The 10,800-nt window shown below is 41.4% G+C and overlaps 1 protein-coding gene across 1 annotated transcript in view; it reads left to right on the forward strand.

The window, feature by feature from the left end:
* Window positions 1–10,423, forward strand: part of LOC140230465 (uncharacterized) — a 33,423-nt gene extending 23,000 nt beyond the window's left edge. The window contains exons 6-18 of the mRNA XM_072310620.1: window positions 192–331; window positions 1,102–1,231; window positions 1,933–2,131; window positions 2,685–2,830; window positions 3,893–4,102; window positions 4,606–4,823; window positions 5,307–5,538; window positions 6,024–6,297; window positions 6,791–7,053; window positions 7,223–7,454; window positions 8,000–8,097; window positions 8,852–9,028; window positions 9,299–10,423. Of these exons, the coding sequence (XP_072166721.1) occupies window positions 192–331; window positions 1,102–1,231; window positions 1,933–2,131; window positions 2,685–2,830; window positions 3,893–4,102; window positions 4,606–4,823; window positions 5,307–5,538; window positions 6,024–6,297; window positions 6,791–7,053; window positions 7,223–7,454; window positions 8,000–8,097; window positions 8,852–9,028; window positions 9,299–10,024 (3,045 nt within the window). The 3' untranslated portion in view covers window positions 10,025–10,423. The remainder of the gene's footprint in view (window positions 1–191; window positions 332–1,101; window positions 1,232–1,932; window positions 2,132–2,684; window positions 2,831–3,892; window positions 4,103–4,605; window positions 4,824–5,306; window positions 5,539–6,023; window positions 6,298–6,790; window positions 7,054–7,222; window positions 7,455–7,999; window positions 8,098–8,851; window positions 9,029–9,298) is intronic.
* Window positions 10,424–10,800: the final 377 nt, after the last annotated feature.

Here is a 10,800-nt window from a genome sequence, read left to right on the forward strand (position 1 = left end):
AATTTTCTTGCAACGGGGCCCAGGAGGGTGCCCTGAATCTACTAAACACCTGGGTACATTGTAGCAAAGGAAAAAAAAAAGGCAATGAGATCGAACTTTCTGCCGCCAAATACTGTATATAATATTGTATATTAGCGTGATTTTCATGAACGCTTACTGATATCATTCACTTCATATCCTTCTCTCTATAGGGATGTGAGAAGCTCGTACCAAACATCCTGGATGCATACGACCAGTGGATGAGACGAGATGACGTCGATTTCGGGGAGAATCGCGACCACCAACGCCTTGCTGACTACGCCACCAACCACAACCTTTTAGGTGTTGCTGGGTAGGGAGAGCTTAGTGCAAGACAGAGATGTTTAGAATGATGTTGACATTTCAATTGATAATCTCCTTTATTCTTCCTCACTTGTCCTCTTCTTGCTATGTTGTATATCACTGTTTCATTTCTGATGAATATCATCGTTACGTTATCGTGATAGCTTCGACTTTTGTTGTACCCATTACTACCGGTATAGCAGGGGTGATTATAATGCAAGCTATGTTGTAATGTCAGTACTGATATTGATGTTGTTTTCCAGTGTCAGAATCAGTTTTATGTGAAAAGGTTGGAAGTTGACAATATTGTAATATGCATGCAGACATCGCATCGTTGTGCATGTCTTTCATTTTTAGTATCGTTATCATTGTTATCACTATATCATTATTCCCATCTAGTAAAGACTTAACTTGTGCTCTTTGGCTAGCTATTCATTAAACAATTCCAATGTTTCAGAAGGCACACCTGATTGTGAACACGACTGCTTTACCAGGTGGCAATCAATCCACAACCATATCTCTATTTGCGTACGTTACTTCTTGTCGACATTCACAGAAATTAGAGAGGATATACAAAATAAAATAATGACTTTCAACGGTTTTGTTGTTCAGTGTATCTGTGTAGTGCTTGTCTCATTCACGCAAATGCATCATTAACCTTGTGACATTGAAAGGTATATCATGCCGTAGGATGTATGGTTCTTTTTAGGTAATTCATTTTTACAGGTGATTATTCATCGAAATCTTGCAATTTTTGTCTATTTCGCTCTGGGAATACAGGAAAGCGTGTGTGAAGTCCCTTGTGAGCATCGCAGAATACTGCATGGAGCAGGAACTAGAAGGGGATGAGACCGATCTCTCGACACATGGTACCATGTTACGTAACATCATCTACCACTTCATGATGAAGGTTTGCACCTCACTTCAAATACATTCATTCCCGAGATCAAAGTCATTGCTGCGTTGCTCTGTCCATTGGCACACTCTTCTGATAAAGTTGCTATAGCCAGTGAAACACATTATGCCCTGGGAATGCCACTCTATTCTCCTTTCTCTTACCTTATTCCGTAGTAAGTTTGAGGACTATTGAAAACGTGGATAGGCATCATACTTCCTTAGAAAATTGTCGAACACTGGTAAACATAAAAGAACTAGCCATTATTTAGAGGTCAAGGGTTGCACGCCCCCTGCTCAAGTCCAGTAATCTGCATGGATGTAACCTCACATCAAAATCTACGAGTTTCATACTGATGATTGGTCATGAATCATCACAAAATTTTGCTGCTGTTAAAGGTAACAAGACATTGTCTTGTGGAAAAGATATTTTAGACATGGTAATGTTGCAGAACAAGACACAGGAAGAAAAAGGTATTATTGCTCAATCTCCCAAGAATGCATTGCATATTATAAGCTCTAATTACTTTGCTGATTATTCAGATACAACTCTGATTCTATTCAAGTCTTATTCCACATCTTAGATTTATTATTTAGGAATAAATAGTCATTTACATACTAATTTCGTGTCTGTATCCTAACTGGTTTATATTTGATTTTCAAATGTTCTTCAATAATATTTGCGAAGCATCTACATGTATTTCTGATTTCCTTCAGAATTACGATACGCCAAAGCTGATCAGCGACTTGATTCCTTACGCAGTCAAGCTGCTTACCTGTGACGTCACAGAACTAGAAAGTGCCGCCGGCTACATCATCGGCACGCTGTATCAGAAAGGCGAACTGCTTGCACCGCACGGTGAAGCTATTGTGGAGGCCTGTCTGAACAAGAAGTGTGAAGGGTCAAATCTAGGAAGTAAGCTACAGCAAATTCTTACTTGACATCGTAAGACATCATTTTAAGAGACCATCTATTATTATACATAATCATAATTATATGAAGATACATTAAGTTCAGAATGATTCTTGTAAGAAACCGATTAGACATAATCAATATAAAGATACATTAATCTTAGAATGCTTCAAATACATGTACTTTTATTATTATGATGTAGATATTATACACAAATAAATTGTCGACACCTCTCCCCAAAACACACAGACACAGACACAGGCACCCACGCACAAGCACACACACACACACACACACACACACACGACCGGTAATTGCAGGAAACAAATTCACTTCACTTCCTCCTGTTTTGTCTCTCATAATTCTGTTATGTCTGCATAGGGACGAATAAGGTAAATTTTACTGGAAATTTAATGCCACATTATTTGATGTCAAACGTTTTAGAACAGAAGGAGAATAAGTATAATGGACAATCAAAGGTCACAAATTTCATCTTGCTTATCGTGTTGCTATAGTCCTTTTTGTTTTCACCTTCATGAAATTTCTTTCGACACAGTGGCCCTGAAGGGAATATTCCAGTATAACCCAGATGTGATTCTCTCTCACATTGACGGCCTCGTTCAACTACTAGAGGACATGCCAACGTCTGACAAGACGTATCTGTACATGCTCTTTGGCGATGTGGCCAAGAAGAATCCAGAGGTGAGTTTGTAATATATCTAACCAATGTGATCATCAACAGTGGCAATAGTGGAGCTATGTAGTTTTATCATAATTGCCGCAGAGCTATTGTATAATAGCCCATTGACCTTTCACCTTTATGAGTTTTTAAAATGGTTTATCAACCCGCAATTGTCATTTTCATCATTGCCCCGATGAACGTTAGGCAGCCCTGTCACTGCCTTGAAAACACTTTGCTGCTATCGATCTCAAAACGTTTTCATATTCTGAACCACTTCATGGACAAAATTAGAATTCCCATTTCTTGACGGAGTTTATCAACTTTCCTTTATGTAGGGAAAAAAAATTAAACACCTGAAAATGCTATCTATATCAATGGAAATGAAAGAAAAAGACGATATATAGACTGAATATGCGCTTTAAGAAATTGGAATGCACGTGATCTGGAATATTTACGATGGCAAGTATGAGATTTGTTGAAAAAGTAAATCTTTTGTAAGTCTATATTAGTTCCTGGTTTTAATTTTCCTGAAACGTCGAACCATTCTACAGTGAATTATTTTCCATGAAGTTTTTATAGTAATCTAATCTTTTCAGATACATATATTGATTTGGAATTGTCTCTGCCAGAAGAATATATTTTGTTGATATAGTGTTTGTGCCATCGTCATTTTAGGACTGACTTAATTTGACGTTTCTCATATGGCTGGAACAGTCAAGCTATTGCTTTAAAGGGATGGCTAGTAAGTGATCAGTGGGAATCAGTGGGAATACTGGAGGATGATTGTTCCAATCCTTGTGGGATTCATTTAAGAGTACATTATGTATCTATTGTTGTGTGAAAATTATTTGCTTCAGATTGGTCCCATATTCAAGTAATGTGCAGTACAGTGTTTCCAAATTAGCATGACTGTACAGTGTCGGGGCGATCGTTAACCGCCCGACAGTTGTCAACAGATAGCGAAAAGGACGTAGAAGTTAATCAATAAAACGAGAGAGAGAGACAGAGAGAGAGATAGAAACAGAAGCATGATAAAGATAATCGTATGCCAATAAATTTGACTATATCGATACTCCTTGCAGGCTCTCGAAGCCCATGTTGATGTTCTCATGGAGGATGTCACAGATGCCACGCTTGCCGCGGTGTGCTTCATGGCCGTGGCCGATATATCGATTCCCTACCCGAAGCGATTTGAAAAGCATGTAGACAAGTGTATCAGCGCATGGGAGCAGATCCCCTACACCGTAGCGTCGGCCTGCAAGACCATAGCGAGTGTGGGTCGCATTAGCAAGGTAAGCCGGTAGTGGCCGTCCACGAGATTACATTTTCCCTCAAAAGTTTTGCTTGTTTGGAACAGAGCAAAGACGAGTATTAACTGCTTTATGTTGCCCCAGAATGGACATCTTGTAGAGACATGCCAAACACTTTCATATATGACGTAATGAGGATTTTTGTGGTATTAGCATCGCGCTCTTTCAAGGGGTCATTGGAACCTTATTACACCCGAAATTTATTAGACGCACTGTAAATGCATTTTTAATTTCTGTGACAAACATTATTATGCTAAGATCATTTTCTTGGTTTTCATCTAAATCTGTCAACCTATTCTGTCCTAAGGCTAGTATAGGAGGCCAACAGGCAATTTAATTGATATTTTCATTTTTCATTTTCTGCTACTATTCAAATGTGAAGGGTTATACTGAATATGAATATGCACTTTCAACATGACAATATGAGCGTCTTGGAAAGAAAAGATAAGCCTGATATGAAATCTCAACTTATTCCATGGTTCCAGCAACATGCGGACAAGAGCCTCAAGATTCTGTTCGGTAAGCTCGAAACCATTGATCCGATGTGGATCAGCGTGATCATTATGGAAGCCAAGCGGGTGGGCCAGGCGTACAAAGAGTCCATGGAGCCGTACCGATCACAACTCGAGGAGCTGAAGAAGTGTCAACAGATGGGCGTTCCCGACTTGGTGCAGTCCGTGCTAGACTTTCTCGATGATAGGAGGTTTGTCTTGCCACCCGAAATTCCTTCTTTTCAATAGAGAAATAATTTATTGCGCATGCAAGAGAATTATCAAACAAATTCATTTTGGTGTGTAAGTGCATGTGCCACTATAACAAATTAGCAAGTGATCTATTTAGACTTATGTTCAATTTTCACTGTAAAGCTTGAACTGCAATCCAGCACATGTGCGTTTGAGAGCAAGCGTCATTATGTACAGACAGTAGAAATTATAACTGTGTGTACCTAATATAGCAGTGTGTTTAGATCTTTGTAAGATGGTAGCGTGCAAATGGAGAGAGCCATATTAACGAAAATCTCCTTTCAAAGTAATTAGGTAAATTGGCTGCCGGAAGATGATGATGTGATCTGGGCTGATTCACTTCTGTGAGTCCATGCCAGTGTGCCTAACCCAGTTTAAAGCAAATCACGCTATACTTAAGCTCGATTTACTCACGGATGTTTGGATGCATCTCTCGCCTTCAGCTTGAAGGGTCTGAGCGAGGACATCGCCGAACAGCGAGAAGACATCGACAACTTGGACTCGCGGGTGACGACCACGGAAAACGACGTCAAGAGACTGGACGAGACGGTAGAGCAGCAGGGTGACGACATCAAGAACGTGAAGAACGAGGTCCATGAACAGGGAGAGAAGCTGGAGGAACTGAAGGAGGTCGTCGACGAAACGGTCGAGAAGGTGGAGGAAATCGATCACAAAGTGAGTATGTTCTTTCAAGGGAATACGTCTTGCGCATTTGAATATTTCTACAACAGATGTATGGCGCTATACTAACGCTGTGGATCATCATCATCATCATATCCCCCTCGCCTTTACACGTCCTCACATTGGCCATGTCTGGTCTGGCCAATCGATGGCGATGGACATGAGAAAAAACAAACGGATAGCTCGACTTGCTCCGGTAGATAAGACTCTCAATTCATCCAAGTGATTTGTAAGATATGGTATCGGCCTTCATCTACTTCTACTGCAAAATTGTGATAATATCTGGACAGATGTTTGCAACAAGTAGGGACAAAAGTGAGGTACCATTGTGTCCAGCTTTAGGCATTCTTTGCATCAACGTACACCCAACGTTGAGACTCCGCCATCCAGTGGCATATTTTGTATGATCACAAAAGTTAAGTTCCACATAAGGCCATAGCATTCTCAACAGTAAAACACGTAAACGCTCTTTGTTGCAGACGATCACCAACGCGCCAAAGTGGTCCCGCGATGTCTCCAAACTCCTCAACCCGGAGCATGAGCACGACTGGCGGTTTCTTGCAGTTCGACTTGGATATTCGGGTGAGGATATCCGTAACTGGGCCCTGTCCCCCGATCCGACAATGGCTATCTTAGCTGAATGGTACACCACACACAAGAGTAGTGACGCCACGTACGCCATCTTGAGTGCTCTGGAAGACATGGGACGAACAGACGCCGCGGAGATCATCACACAGTCTCTGGAGGAAGCAGGTAAAGTGATACAATTCTGTGGTAAAAAGCGTGGATGTAGTTATTTAGATCCAGTCTCGTGAAGAACGACAATAAGCATTTGTCCGAGTCATTTCAATTCAAGGTAGTAGTTCTCATTTCTGGAAGTTGACAAATAATCTTTAAAGGTTGTTACGACGCATGCGGCTCTTTGCACGTCATCAATTCGAAGATCTGCTCTTGATTCATTGGTGTTCTTCCAAAAAGGCGTTATGCGGAGATTTTCTCACGAAGCAAACGTTATGAACAATGTCATTATGTTGACAAGTTGTCACTGCGTGCGATAGAAAGATAATTAGTTCTGTTCTTTAATCAAAGATGTAAGAGTAAACATCTGCAAACTCCTGATGATCATTGCTGTGTAGGAGCACATTTGGTAAAACGTATTTTCTTTCCTGCGATAAAACTGTGCTCTTGGTGTTTCCTTACAACAAGTATGCGGTGTATTATTCTCCGCTCATGTTCTCCTTGACAGAACTGCTGGTTCCTCAAGCCCCGTCCGACGACTCCGAGAAACCACCTGCCATCTTCCTCAGCTACCAGTGGGACCACCAGCCCGAGGTGAAAGCCATTAGAAAACATCTGGAGATGGCAGGATTCCCCTGCTGGATGGACATCGGTCAGATGGGAGGAGGAGACCAGCTCTTTGCTCGCATCAGTCAGGGGATGCGATCCGCCAAAGTGGTCCTCTGTATGGTGACAGAGAAGTACTCTGGTTCGGAGAACTGCAACAAGGAGGTAAGAAATCCTAGCATGTCAAGGTTTATTCGTCTAATTGTATTCATAAATGCCGAACAGATTGTAATCTCATCAAAAACTTGGAACAGAAATGTGCATTTATCACTCGTAAAAAATCCACTGACCACGCTCTGAATCAATATTCTTCTTCTACCCATTTTCTGACAAGGTAAACCTTGCCAACCTGCTCAACAAACCAATCATACCGATTCTCATCGATCGGACTCCTTGGCCCCCAGAGGGCGCAATGAGCATGCTCTTTGCTCAGCTTCTTTACATCCAGTTCTACAACGAGAAGGAGTACGTGAGAGGAGAGAAGTTTTGGGATGACGCAAAGTTCTCTGAGCTCCTGGGACAAATCTCGTATCACGCCAACCCAGACGAAAGCATGGTCACCGAAGGTGTGCTTCTTGTGTATTTGGATGTTGCAACTCTCTTTTCTGTTTCCTCTGTTCATCTCTCCCTTCTCTCTCTCTCTCTCTTTCTGTCATTGTCTCTCATAGTTACTACCAGCAACTAGTACAAAGTCTGCCAAAGTTTGTGCATCATTTGTAATTTTGGTTCAATATAGATTGTAACTGTGCTAAAACATTACCACTTCGTAAGCATTGTTCCGGATGTGGGGACTGGGGAGGAAATTCCAGGACCATGTATAATGATAAGGTCAACCGTTTCTGCATTTCGGCTCCCCAGACTTACGTTTATGATAATCGTACGAAAAAAAAAAAAAACTTCCTATGGTCAACATTCTATGTTTGTCATCGAAGCTTCGTGTGCATGTGCTTATCGGAAATGAAATGTCGAATGACTCACGCTGATTGTCATTTTATAAGCAACTAATCTCATGAACTGGATTTGGCTTTGGTCGATTCTGGAGGAGACTTCATCCTCTCAAATTGACAAGGTCCATCGAATCAACTTTTACTCCATCATCTCCTCCGTACAGAGTACCGAAACTGGATCCCTCAGGTCGAAGACAAACCTGCCGTCGTGAAGAAAGTTGAAGAAACGTCATCAAATGCCCAGTCAAAGAGTAACACTCAGGTATGGATCGGTAATCGTTTATTAACCCTAACGCAACCTGAGAATTCATCTAAACCAAAGGCCAAATCTAAGTGAGCAATTATCCGTCAAGTCATGAAGATATAATACGTGTAATGTAGACTTATTGACGCAAGCTCGTCTTTTAGGAACGGTGTAAACCAAACAATACCTGAGGCATCGATGTTGACATTTCGTAACATCAAAGCGGAAAATTGAACAGTAGAGTAAAAACAAACAAACAACAACAAGCAAACAAGTCAAAATCCCTGGTAAATCCCAACTTATTCGTCTAGAGATATAATCCCATGATCTTAACTTTTCGAGGACATGCATAACATGTGAACTTGAGAGGAGGGTATTTGCCTGCAGATTTTTGAATCACATGTTTTGATCATTACTATTTTTACGTCCCTTGCAACATTTTCAATCTGTACAAGTGGTAAATTTTAGGCTACTTGAAAATTAGTGCTTTTCATCTTATCAAGCCTTTGATATATGTCCATTTTAACACTGAAACTTTTTTGATGACTCTTGATTATTTGAATGTTCATAGGAGAAAGAAATTATAGCAAGGTACGTCACGTACGTGGTCGAGATTACATAACACTTTGATGGAGAATGACCACTTGCGATATCCCAGTCTCCCAAAGTTAGGCACTGGTCTTCAATCTAATATCAGATGGACATCATAACACAGAAAGCATCACTCATATCTGACTTCACGTTTTGTGTTCATTTTTTTCACATTTATCAGGAACCTCTTGAGCATCCGTCCGTTTTCATCTCATACCAATGGGGCAAACAGCCAGAAATCAAGAAACTCTTCTCACGGCTCACCAGTTTAGGCTACCACTGCTGGCTGGATATCAACCAAATGGGTGGCGGGGATCCACTCTACTCCAAGATCGACAAGGGGATCAGGAATGCAAAGGTCAGAACAGACGACAGATTGGTTGCTGAAGACACGATCTCAACCTTTACGGAGTCAATGAGTTTGCATGAAACAAAAATAATGAACACCTGCAGGGATATTGATGGATATCCCATCAGTCAGTAATGTCTATTTAACCAAGCTACAACACAGGTTACCATTAAGCCGCAATTCATTGATGCTTTCACTTGTCAGTCATTTCTTTACATCTTACAAATGTCTTATAAATTGACTTACCCTTCAATCATCTTTCTCTTGTTTCACCTCCAGGTCGTCGTGTCTTGCGTCACACCGAAGTACGCTCTCTCCGCCAACTGTCGTCGAGAGGTGAGTCTGTCCGACGCTCTGCGGAAACCCGTCGTGCCTTTACTCATGGAACAGATGACATGGCCACCGGAAGGACCGATGAGTATGACCTTCACTCAGCTCCTCTACATCGACTTTACTAAGGAGACGAGCCAGGCCAATTTTGACGACGAAAAGTTCGACGAACTCCTGCTAAAGATTCAGGAGCACGCCCAGCCGACGCTCCAGCTCGTGGAAGCAGCAGACCAGAGCCCTGATCAGGAAAAAGAGGAAGAGGAGGCCAGTCAAGAGGAACAGCCTGATGAAGGAGAGAAAACGCAAGAGGAGAACACACCGGATGAGAAAGAAGAACCAGAAAGACAAAGCCCCACTGACAAGGAGGTACCTGAGAGGCCAAGCTCCACTGAGCAGAAAGAATCTGAAAGGCCGCCCTCTGCTGAACAGAAACAACCCGAAACGCCAACCTCCACTGGACAGGAGGTACCAGAAAGACAAGACTCGCCAACTCCGGTGGCAGAAGCAGATCCTCCTCCTCCTCCTCCCCCTCCACCTCAGGTGACGGAGGTCCAACCGAAGCCCCAGGAAGCACAAATTGGTGGTCCGACAGATAACTCACAGGCACCAGAGAACAAAGGACGCGCAGGGTCTGGAAAGAAGAACAAGAAATCGTCGCTCTGTGTCATAATTTAGCGACGAAATTGTACATTTGATTACCCTTTGAAATAGTTCCCTTGATTAATATATGCAAATCTCTGCTTTCTAAATCGCAAGATTATCTGATTTTCGTGAGACTGTACCATTGTATATAGAAAATATGTAGAATATTTTCAAATATGTGGCTGAATATTTCCTGAGGGATCAGCATGATCCCTCAGTGGAAATCCTGTAAGTGGAAATCTTGTAGAACATTTTTCAAGTGTATGGCTTGATTTCTCAGATAACTCGGCATAATGATCTTTTTAAGCTGTTTCTCTATGACTGCCAAGCAGGTCGACAGATTATGCGGCAGCAGGGTGAAATATTTGAACATTTGCTAATCGTCCGAAAGGAAACGAAAGGTAGGCTGTGCGTGTTGTTTCGTATATAGCACAGATGGAATGGAATCTTTGAAACATTGTCATCTCAACGTTATAATAATATGAGTATGGCGTCTGAAAAGACAGAACAAGTATGTGGAGGGAGAAGATATATATATATTATAGAGAAAGCGAGAGATAGGTTGATGGAAGAGAGAGAAACAAAAAATTGGTGAGGAGCGAAAAATAGAAGAAAACGCAATTCATGGATTGCAGTTTCATGTCTGTCCCTTACCGTCAATAAGTACATTAGATAATAAAGGTTTATCCTCTCAGGTTGTGTGTATGTCTTTCATCAAATTCTCGACAGTGTGAGATTTAAAAAAAAAAATGTATTGTTTTCTTTGTCATTCATGAGAACTCTAACATGAAAGGGACAGATGTTGGAGT

This window comes from Diadema setosum, chromosome 7 (genome assembly GCF_964275005.1).
Source record: "Diadema setosum chromosome 7, eeDiaSeto1, whole genome shotgun sequence".
Classification (NCBI taxonomy): domain Eukaryota; kingdom Metazoa; phylum Echinodermata; class Echinoidea; order Diadematoida; family Diadematidae; genus Diadema; species Diadema setosum.